General features: G+C 37.7%; 1 protein-coding gene across 1 annotated transcript in view; it reads left to right on the forward strand.

The window, feature by feature from the left end:
* xrn1 (5'-3' exoribonuclease 1) overlaps positions 1-11,597 on the forward strand; it is a 111,483-nt gene extending 99,886 nt beyond the window's left edge. Inside the window, exons 39-43 of the mRNA XM_033031911.1 lie at positions 4,135-4,295; positions 4,757-4,870; positions 4,957-5,068; positions 6,733-6,890; positions 8,194-11,597. Coding sequence (XP_032887802.1) covers positions 4,135-4,295; positions 4,757-4,870; positions 4,957-5,068; positions 6,733-6,890; positions 8,194-8,502 — 854 coding nt within the window. The 3' untranslated portion in view covers positions 8,503-11,597. The remainder of the gene's footprint in view (positions 1-4,134; positions 4,296-4,756; positions 4,871-4,956; positions 5,069-6,732; positions 6,891-8,193) is intronic.
* Positions 11,598-12,368: the final 771 nt, after the last annotated feature.

Below are 12,368 nucleotides of genomic sequence, written 5' to 3' on the forward strand. Positions count from 1 at the left end.
TGGAAGCCATTTACCACCTTTCCCTATTAGCATGTGAGACACGATGGTGACAACGAAAGATGTCTGGCACTCTGATCAAAAAAGGTTGCAATGGTGAATGCTTATGACCGCTCATCTCCACACATGTATTGGAAGCATAGTTATCAGTAATTGACCATGGCAGTCTTATTTGCCTTATCAACCATGTATAATTGTCAACATCAATATTTAAGCTCCTAAAGTTTGATTTCACAAAACCAAGTTGACTCTGGTTACTGTGAATTTAATGGGAAACTGTAAACTGTAACATCTGTAATCATAGCTTTTAATATTTTCCCTATGACAGATGCTAAGCTAATAGGTTTCAAAGGTCTTTTAATGTCACATTTACCAATTAAGGTACAGTGATATGCGAATTACCATACAGTCATACTAAAAAAAGAGCAAGACACACAACTACATAAAAGCAAACATAAACATCCACCACAGCGGTTTCCCCACATACCTCACTGTGCAGGGCAATAAAGTCCAATCTTCTTCCTCTTTATTCTCCTGCGGTTGGGGCAGTCAAACCAACCGTCGGAGTGATCGAAGCTCATACAGCCGGCAGTCGAAGCCCCCGCATCGGGGCAGTCGAAGCTCCCTCGTCGGGGCGGTCTAAGCTCCTGCAGCTTGAAGCTCCCGAAGTTGGTCTCTAACCAGAGATCAACAGCTCCACGATGTTAAAATCCGCTGGCTGTTGGAGCTCTGAGGGTGATTCCTGGCAAAGGGATTGCAAGCTCCACGATGTTAAGTCCGCAGGCTCCCACGGTTGGAGCTCCTGAAGTCCGTTTCCAGCAAAGGCCGCCAATTCATCGATGTTAGGCCGCAATGCGGACGGAGATACGATACAGGGAAAAAATTGCATCTCCGTCGAGGAAAGAGATTAAAAAAATGTTTTCCCCCAAACACCCCCCCCCCCCCCCAACTACATAAAACGCCAAAGAACACTAAAAACATACATTTAACATACTATTAAAACAACAAAGAAGGAAGGGACAGACAGACTGTTGGCGAGGCAGCCATTGCTGGCTCGACCCGGTAATAGGCCTGTTGCTTCCTGTTTTCAGTCTCCCTTTTTCAATAAAAGTAACATTTGCTACAGTGCCCTCCATAATGTTTGGGACAAAGACCCATCATTTTTTTTATTTGCCTCTGTACTCCACAATTTGAGATTTGTAATAGAAAAAAAATCACATGTGGTTAAAGTGCACAGTCAGATTTTAATAAAGCCCATTTTTATACATTTTGGTTTCACCATGTAGAAATTACAGCAGTGTTTATACCAAAATAATAGAGCAGAGCAAGATGCGCCACTCTGTGAAAAAAGCGTAGTATGACATGGGTATGACATGACGCCATTTTATTGAGCTGCAATTTACAATAATATTAACTAAATATGTGAAGTGATCGATGTTCTCTAAAACACTTTTCCCTACAACACTGATTACATCAAAGATGATAGAGCGGATCAATCTTTGGAACGGATTACACCAAAGATACTAGAGCATTGCCCGCTGCCTCGGGAACGCCGACCGCGGGCAGACGCTTGAGGCTCTCCCGTCGGCCGCCTTCATCTGGTATCGGGGGGGACCGAGAATCAGTCCTGGATCAACTCAGGAGTGGAGGAAACGTCCTCTTCCCCCAAAGATACTGGAGGAGCCTCTAGTATCTTTGCTTTTCCCTGCGACCTGGTGTAAGAGCAGATTGGATAACTGTGGAGGCCGTCCCCGCTACCAAAGATGTCGCGTTTGGCATAAACAAATGGCGGCCGTGACGTTCCGTTACGTACTACACGTCAGCCCATTGGATTTCGGAGGAGTGGTCTATCTTGCTCTGCTCTATAATCTTTGGTTTATACATGGTCCCCCCCATTTCAGGGCACCATAATGTTTGGGACACAGCAATGTCATGTAAATGAAAGTAGTAATGTTTAGTATTTTGTTGCATATCCTTTGCATGCAATGATTGCTTGAAGTCTGCGATTCATGGACATCACCAGTTGCTGGGTGTCTTCTCTGGTGATGCTCTGCCAGGCCTGTATAGCAGCCATCTTTAGCTTATGCTTGTTTTGGGGGCTTGTCCCCTTCATTTTTCTCTTCAGCATATAAAAGGCATGCTCAAATGGGTTCAGATCGGGTGATTGACTTGGCCACTCAAGAATTGACCATTTGTTAGCTTTGAAAAACTCCTTTGTTGCTTTAACAGTATGTTTGGAATCATTGTCTTGCTGTAGAATGAACCGCCGGCCAATGAGTTTTGAGGCATTTGTTTGAACTTGAGCAGATAGGATATCTCTACACTTCAGAATTCATTATGCATCAGCAGTTGTATCATCAATGAAGATAAGTGAGCCAGTACCTTCAGCAGCCACATATGCCCAAGCCATAACACCCCCACCACCGTGTTTCACAGATGAGGTGGTATGCTTTGGATCTTGGGCAGTTCCTTCTCTCCTCCATACTTTGCTCTTGCCATCACTCTTCGTCTCATCTGTCCACAAGACCTTTTTCCAGACCTGTGGTTGCTCTTTTAAGTATTTCTTGACAAACTATAACCTAGCCATCCTTTTTTACAGCTAACCAGTGGTTTGTATCTTGCAGTGTAGCCTCTGTATTTCTGTTCATGAAGTCTTCTGCGGACAGTGTTCATTGACAAATCCACACCTGACTCCTGAAGAGTGTTTCTGATCTGTCGGACAAGTGTTTAGGGATTTTCTTAATTATAGAGAAATTTCTTCTGTCATCAGCTGTGGAGGTCTTCCTTGGCCTGCCAGTCCATTTGCTATTAGTAAGCTCACCAGTGCTCTCTTATTTCTTCATGATGTTCCAAACAGTTGATTTTGGTAAGCCTAAGGTGTGGCTGATGTCTCTAACAGTTTTATTCTTGTTTCCCAGTCTCATAATGGCTTCTTTGACTTTCATTGGCGTAACTTTGGTTCTTATGTTGATAAACAGCAATAAATGTTTCCAAAGGTGATGGAAAGACTGGAGGAAAGACTAGGTGCTGGGAGCTCTGATATACCTGCATTAAGGCGGCATTTAAACATACCTTAGCAATTACAAACACCTGTGAAGCCATGTGTCCCAAACATTATGGTGCCCTGAAATGGGGGGACTATGTATAAGCAAACACAGCTGTAATTTTTACATGGTTAAACCAAAATGTATAAAAATCGCCCTTAATTAAATCTGACAATGTGCACTTTAACCACATGTGATTTTTTCTATTACAAATCTCAAATTGTTGAGTACAGAAGCAAATAAATAAATGATGGGTCTTTGTCCCAAACATTATGGAGGGCACTGTGTGTTATTGTCTATTGACCCCCCCCCCCCCCCCCATATCCAGGGAATTTTGAAGAAGTAAAATTCATTAAATATCAAGGTACAACTTTTTTGTCTGTTTGTTACACCTATTCTGGCATGTTACCGGTATGCTTTTACAGTTAAAGTTGATGCAAAATACCTATTTAATTCATCCATCTCTTTTTTTCCATTATTATATGACTCATTTTCCACAACATGCTCATATTGTTTACTTTTTTTAAATGGTCATGGAAGCTTTAGCATCTTTTCTGAGATTTTGCTTCCTGATTAGACTTTGTTCATTGTTTTGTTTGTATATTCTATCCAATCTTATGACCTGCCACCCAGTTTGGACCACAGGAACCTTCTCTTTAAGTTTGATGCTGCATTTAACTTTTTTTTTAGAAAACCACAAAATGCAGGTGGTTACCCCCCCCCCCCCCCCCCCCCCCCCGGGTTACCTCTGACCTGATTTTTCCAGTCCGGAGGTAGATTGAAGATTTCCCTTTGTTATTATCATAGCTTGAGAGAAGGTGCCATTATTTCTTCCTCTATGCTGTCTTACCATGTGGTTACCCTTGGGGACCACCATGACTATTCTGCTCTTATTAGTACTTTGTAAGAGAATAAAGTAAAAATTGTATTCTAATTTTTAAAGCCTGCCAAATCATCATAGTAAAATTATTATACCAACAAAATTGTTAAACAGTTTATTTTCTGTGGTCAAATGTCTTATGTTTGAGTACTTATTGTACCTTGAACATGTTGTTGCTTAAAATGTACTATTTGTGAAATTGTTTCTTTCTAGCTGCAAAAATCAACAAACCTCAGGGGACATTGGGTGGAGAAATTTCAGGACATTATCGAGGGCAACCGCTTCCTTTATCCATCCCAGTGTCAGAGTTGTTCATCACTTGTGGCAGACTTGGGTTACCGCATCCAGAGTTCTCCTTTATTAAGACCCCACAGGTTGGATCATTTTATTATGATTAATGATAAATAATGGTAATATTTTACAATGCAAAGGCAAACTTACTATTGACATTACAATTTGTGTGATTTTCTGTTGCTGACGCTCTGAGAAAATAAATGCCTGCTAACTGATGGGGAGATATGAATCTATTTTGGAACAATTGGTTAACTGTGATGCAAAATCGCCATAAATCCTGGAAGAAGAAAATGTTAGTTCTATTTTTCAAATTACTTTGTAAACTAAAGGATAAATAGTTTCATTTTAAACTCAGCCTGTAACGTTTTACTGGAAACAAAATGTTTTCAATCAATGGGAAATGGAACACTTATAAGGTACTTTTTGTCAAAAAATAACAAGCTTCATTGATTCTCAATAGTATACCATTTCATAATATGCTTCAGGTGTTCATTATTGTGTGTGTGTGTGTGTGTTAAGTATGAAATGTTTTGTACTCTAGGGCTTGAAGGTTTGCCAGGTGAAGTTGGCCAATGGTTTGCTTGTGCATGGACCTCAGTGCCATTCGGACAGTGAAGCCCAAGAAAAGGCTGCAGCATTTGCACTACAGCGACTGGTACAAACAGCAATCAAAAATATCTAATCTCTTTACTTTTTGCTAACCAATTTTTTAATATTACCTAATAATTTTTGTTCAAACAGAATGCAACAGGACAAAATACACATCTCGGTCCAAACATATTTCCCGGTTATCAACCCATGACAGGAAATATACCTCCTCGGGCCATTCCACCATCCTTTGGTCAGGCTTCAGGTAACAAATGCCTGAATTTATTATGATTAACTGTGTACTTGATTCCACTTTGGTTACTTGCTTTTAGTTCTGAGTTGCCTACTGTACTGTAAAAGTTACGATCTACATGTCAATTAATTATGGTTTGCAAAAATTCACAGCACTTCACCTTTTGACTAATGTTAGAAACTCTTCTTTCCATTTAATCAGCACACTATTTTCTTTGCTTTTTTTTAAATGTCTTTGTATACGTAGCTCTGAATTCCCAATTTCTATTCTGCTACGCACCATTGAATTTAAGCTTATTTATGATGTAAAAACAGAAAATGTTGGAAGCAGCATATCTGTTGCATCCGTTAAAAGAGAGACAGAGTTCATGTTTCAGGTCCAAGACCTTTCATCAGAACTTACAACGTTAACTCGATTTCTCTTACTGCAGATGCAGCATGACCTGCTGACTGTTATTGGCATTTTCAGTTTTCATTTCAAATGTTCAACTTCTGCAATTATTTTATTTTTATGTAGTGAACAAGTGATTAAAGTAGAAACTTGTTTTAAAGGTTATGCATTATATTTTATGATCAGTTTATAAAAGCTATCCATGACGGAGCTTAGGAAGCTCCCTAATGCCAGAACATATCATTCAGGAAAGCATCATGGTGACAAGGTGCAGATTGTTTTATATTTCCCCCAGTCATGGTTTAGTCAGAGAAATGTTTTTGGGAAGCAGATGATAAAATGTTCAGCCCCAAATACATTCTATTAAATGTTGTATAGTCATACAGCATGGAAACAGGTCCCTTAGCCCAACTTTCCCATGCCGACCATGATGCCCTATCTACACTAGTCCCACCTGCCTGTGTTTGGCCCATAGCCCTCAAAAACCTTTCCTATCTATGTACCTGTCCAAATGTATTTTAAATGTTATTATAGTACCTCTCTCACCTGCCTCCTCTGGGAGCGCATTCCATATACCCACCACCTTCTGTGGAAAAAGTTGCTTAGTTTCCTATTAAATCATTCCTCTCTCAACTGAAATCTATGGCGTTTGGTTCATGATCCCCCTACTCTGGGTAAAATACTTTTGCTCTATCTATTCCCCTCATGATCTTATATACCTCTACATATATACCTGTCATCTTCCTGCACTCCAAGGAATAAAGTCCTAGTCAGGCCAACCTCTCCCTGGAAAAAAAGAAGAATTGACCCTATGAATCCTATATTAGTGCACTTTGAAGAGTGTGAAGTCTCATGGAATGAAATCAGTCGTTTAGTTTAGAGATACAGCGCAGAAACAGGCCCTTCGGCCCACTGAGTCCACACCAAACATCCCGTAAACTAACGCTATCCTACACACTACAGGCAATTTGTAATCTTTACCAAAGCGAACTAACCTACAAACCTGTATATCTTCGGAGTGTGCGATAAAACTGGAGCACCCAGGGAAAACCCACGCGGTCACGGGGAGAACGTACAAACTTCATACAGACAGCATCTGTAGTCAGGATCGAACCTGGGTCTCTGGTGCTGTAAGGCAGTGACTGTACAATTATGCCACCTCTGTGTTGTGAGTGGTGTTGAAAATTAAAGTGGGAATTAACAGGAAAGGAGAGATCCAAGATATACTTTGAAATGTTCAAAATGTTAACATATCTTAAAATATGTGTTTGTATTTCAATCGCTAGGTGGTATAATGCCTACACCACCTCATGGATATGGTCCTGTGCCTTGGCCAAATTTGATTCCTCCCCAGCTATACAATAACTTTCAGATACCATATTCAGGAAATATCTGTCCTGGAGGAATGCTTATTGGTACTCATAATCAATTTGTGCCTTTACAGGTAAGTGGCTTCAGGCTAAAATATTTGGCATGATCTCTGGAGGAGTGAAGATAGGATGCATTTGAGTTGAAATAGGATGCATTTATAACTTTTGGAGAGATCACAAGTGAAAGAACAATAAAATGCCATCTTTTCTATGAATATCCCAAAATCGGAATCCCTACTGAGCTTTGATAAAAGTATATTTTTTCATTAATATGTACATAGAGATGGAATAGGACCACTATATACATTCATGATAGATCCTGAGCAGTTGCACAAGATTCTCAAGGGAGAGGATGCACAATCAGAAGTTGTGCATATTCACATTGACATAAATGGTTAAGGTGGAAAAAGGAATTAGTTCCTGCAGAATGGACATAAGGGGTTGGACAAAAGGTTAAAAAGCGTGACCTTGAGTGTAGTATTCCCAGGATTACTCCTGTGCCACATGTTCGTGAGAGTTGGTGCAGAAAGATAGGACAGATGAATGTGTGAGTGAATTTTTGGACCATTGGGATCTTTTCTGGGGCAGAGGTAACCTGCACAAGAGGGACATGTTGCACCTGAATTGGAGAGGTACCAATATCCAGGCAGGCAGATTTGGTAGTATAACTAGAGAGAGTTTAAACTAGTTGGCAGGATCCAGCACAGAAGTGAGGCAGATGAGAGACAAGATGCTGATACAAAAGTCACCAGCAAGTTCAGTAGACAAGATAGGCAGGAGTATGGTGGGAGTGAAGAAAGACTTGAATTAAATTGCATTGATTCCAGCAAGAGGCCTAAGCGATAAGGTAGATGAAATCGGGGAACAAATTGGGAAAATCAGGCTGGGATATTATAACCGTTATTGAAACATGGCCAAGATGGGTTCAGAATCGGCAGCTAAATGTTCCAGGATACAGGTGATACAGGCAGGATACAGGACTGGGAGTTGCATTTTTGATTAAGGACAACATTAATCTGAGATGACATTACTGGTGGATCATCCAGTGAAACTTTATGGGTGTAGCCAAAAATAAGAAGGGAATAATCTCCTTGTAAGCCCCCAAATAATCAACAGAATTAGCAAAACAAATGTGCAGGGAGATTGCAAGAATTAAAGAGTTGTCATAGAAAGAATAGTTTAACTTTCCTAATATAGACTGAGTCTGCCTTATTGCTAAGGGCTTAGATGAGGATGGAATTTGTTAAATGCGATCAGGAATATTTCCTCAGCTGGTATAGAGGTCCCTACTCGTGAGAGAGTAAAGCTTAACATGCATCTTTTTTTGTCACTGTGAACATATTGTGTTATTACCATGTTTTGTTTCTTATTTATAAGGTCACAAAGAGGAGGACAGTTTTCAATAAACCTTACGATGAAAAAGAATTTAGTCCCTCTCTTCAGCAAAAACTGAGTCAGCCAGCAACTACAATTGAATATTCTAACACGTCACATGGATATCCTGCTACCATCACCTCCAGGAACTTCATTCAGCCCAGCCAAACGCCTCCTGAGCCCCAGAATAAAACAGTTGTACACACAGTCAATGAACCTCAAGGGCAACAACATCCAATGGCAGGTTCTTCTGGAAAACGCAAGCAAAGAAAATTAGCAGTCAATTTTAGAGGCCCTCGGCTGCCCCAGTAGTTAAGGTGAATCAAATTAAGCTACTTCTGAAATTTAATTTCGTACAGTAGTTTGTTTGGATAGTCTTGGCATTGAATGTTGCAATTTTCTTCAAGTATGTGCTTTCCAAAATGCTAAATAATATTATCATTAGGCTAAAATTGTCTCCATGATAAACTGATAACCTTGTGAATTATTTTGCCGTTGAAGAGACAATACTTTTATCTCAAACGCTTAGAAATTAACCTGTCTTTTAGGAATTTTCCTATCACTCAAATCTAAATTAAATTAGTAAAAGGCAATTTGTGCATAAATCCATTCACATGATGCAGTAAGCCTTGCAGCTGTGATCAGTTTCCAGTACAGGCCATAAAACACAAAGTTTCTGTTGATCTGAATTGTATTTGTTTTGTCTTTTATTCTAATTTCAAAGGTTTGTAATTTGTTTGCAATATAGAAATTATGCGTTTTAATCATCAACAATATCTATGCATTAGCATAATCCAATTAAACACTTAACTAACGTTAAACTCTTTTCAAAGATTTTATCAGAGCAAGTACCATATATTGTTTTTAAATGATTAGTCAGGTAGTACTTTGCATTATCGTGGAAGATTTGTCAGAACCTCCACTTTGGAATCTTACTTGTATCATTTATCAAATTGACTGAGATGTTAGTGGCATAGTGGAACAGCAGATGAAACATTTGCCACCCGTTCCATGACACATCTTATATTTAGTTCAATTGAAATGGCTGGGGTTGAACTTGGGTCAACTTGTGCATGAGACACCATTCTCATATTGGCTGTGTTGCATTACTGTGCAGTTTCATAATCACTTGAGGACAAATTGCAGGATAGTGATCATCCAGACTTGTATGATATTGTCAAGAAAGCAGGAAGACTGCTGCCTACAAGAGCAAAAACTGTCAAAATTAATATTAAAAGGGATTAGGAGAGCATAATAAAAATACTGCATAATTATTTTACGATATATTGTTATGCAGGCATTATTAATTGTCTGCTTTACTTGATATTCAATATCTGGAAATTGAATTTTCACTACTGGGTAAAATTGTATTTCCGACATCAAAATTCTTACACGGCCTTTAATGCTGGGATTGAATCAGGCACAATGGAAATGAAACTCCCATGGTTGCAATAAGGCTTTGCAAAATTTTCAGCTTTAAACAACCTCGCAACAGTATGGGAAAATTACAAAATTGGTCACACGAATTATTCCTTCAGAAGTCTATGTAGTAAAACAATTTAGACCTTTTATTATATATGGTGAGCAAAAGTGAAGAGTTGCCAAATTTTGTGATTCTTTGAGGATTAATAGTGGTTGTGCATTACAGAAATTGTGATGGTACTAACTATTCAACTTCTAATGCAAATAGATTTTTCTTTTGGCTATAAAATTAGTAGAGACCCGAGCCTTGCATTTAATTGTTTCTGTTTTGTACCTTGGTGTGGAAGATAGATTTTGTTTTTAATTAATTCCTTTTTGGACATTTTATTCTGGGTCAACCTATAGAATATAAGCCTATGTACAGTTTTCATTGTTCAGGACTTTTACATCCTTTCTTTGTCTCAACAAATTATTTTCCTTTCAACAAAAGAACTTTCTTCAAATTTTGAGCACATTTTTTTTGGCATCAATTGATTAAAAAAAAAGGCTTATTGAGCTTAATTAATCATGACTTAAACTGGCCACAGTACGTCTGTCTGTAAACAGCATTAAACATTGTTTAACTGCATGGGTTCCTTCAGCTTCTTAGTGGACTACTGTTAGTTTGTTAAACAAAAGTGCTTTTTTTTTGTAAAGTATATTGGGCCATTGTTAATTTTTTGGGGTAAATGCTTTGAAGAATAGATTTTCAGCTGATTATTTCATTTCGCAAAACACTGCAGTCATACCCCATATGCCATGAAGAACCTTATTGTATGGATCACATTTCTGTAACTAAACCAGTAAAAGCTGCATTGGATCAGGTATGGTGCAGAAAAATATTGATCCATACATATTATGCTTTAATGCAGTTTCTTTATAATATTCAACATTTCCTTTTTGTCTGTCTCGTATGAGTGTGTGGCTTGGTTTTGTATTTAACCCAATGGCCTTGCACTTGGTAGGAATCAGTAGACTTCATTCTTTATGATGCAAAAATTGAAATACTTTATACACCTAAATGTTCGGGGGTTTGATAAAACTGAAGTTTTATTTTAATACTCATCAAAACAGTGAATGGTCCTTGTATTTTGGAATTTTACATTGCTTAAACATGGTACCTATGTTTTGGAATTTTTAAATTTTCTAGTAATATTCAATGAAATGGATTAAATACTGTGATTAAATGTGTTTTACTGTGTTTTAATTGATCGGTCTTTCTAAAGGTATTCCTGATCAAGTTTTAATGTCACCTGATGGTCCTATATTTTGTCCACATCTGTCAATACTTTGTGAATTGCCATCAAACGTCCAAGGAAGAGCAGCCTACACTAAATGCAAAATCCCAACTCAACATGTATGACTTTGCTTAATTTTATAAATTTCATGTAAATTTTAGTTTTTATTCAACGCAGTCAATTATGTCCATAACACAGTTATACCAAAAGCTTAATATGTACTTGTACAGCAATGTATTTTATACAACACAAAGAAGAAAATCACTTTCTGATGCAGATGTTGTAGAAGTGCTTTTAAGATTATTTTATAGAAACCATAAAATCTCAAATTATTTACTGCCTAATTTCTAGGTTCCTATACATGTACATTTTTTGGTTTCAGAATACTACAACATTTTTATCAATTTATGACACAAACATTTTAACGTTTATCAGTGTTAAAATTGTGTTTCATTTATGAGTGCTCTTGATGTTATGTTCAAGCCTTTCCATGTAGATCACACTGGTTTAAAATTGTACAGTGAAAGAAAGGTCATGGCAGCACATTAATCATATTTATTGATGAATGTGGACTTTTTACATTTTATGTATTAAGCAATGGAACAGTGACTGGTTCATAAAACAGTACAGTTTAATGTTGCACTTTCTGCTGATGTGTATAGGCAAGCTCGATATGATAAATAAAACATTTTGTTACAAGTGTTTAAATATGATGCTGACTTTATTTTATCAGTTAATAACTTGTAACAGTTCTGAGAAAAGGAGGATAAAATCAAGGTTGTTTTGTAGCTATTTGTCAAGTTCCTCAGCTTTATAATCTGAGAATCATTACACTGCATTTTTAATCTTTGTAACTCCCTTTAAATCCCAGAAAAGTAGGTTTTTTATAAATTCAAAGAATGTTTTACAAAATCTTAAAATCATTTTATAACTAGATTGCATCATCTTTGTTGTATCTCTTCACCACCCCTATCTCTCAATTCCAATCAAAATTTACTTTTAAAAGTTAAATGTGTAACAAACATGGCACTTGAACATTAGTTTCAGCAGCCTGTATGAGAGGGGTAAGTCAAGATTATAAAGATACAGTGCATTCAAAAAGTATTCAGACACCTTAGCTTTTCCCACATTTTGTTACGTTACAACCAAATTCTAAAATTGATTAAATAATTTTTATTTTCATCAATCTACACACAATATCACATAATAAAAAAGTGAAAACAGGTTTTTAGAAATTTTTGCAAAGTAATTAAAAAGAAATAACTGAAATATCACATTTACATAAGTATTCAGACCCTTTACTCAGTACTTTGTTGAGGCATGTTTGGCAGCGATTACAACCTCAAGTCTTCTTGGGTGTGGTGCCACAAGCTTGGCACACCTGTATTTGGGTAATTTCTCCCATTCTCTGCAGAGAAGATTATTCTCTCGAGCTCTGTCAGGTTGGATGGGGAGTGTCGATGCACAGCTATTTTCAGG

Source organism: Amblyraja radiata, chromosome 13 (assembly GCF_010909765.2).
Source record: "Amblyraja radiata isolate CabotCenter1 chromosome 13, sAmbRad1.1.pri, whole genome shotgun sequence".
NCBI lineage: Eukaryota > Metazoa > Chordata > Chondrichthyes > Rajiformes > Rajidae > Amblyraja > Amblyraja radiata.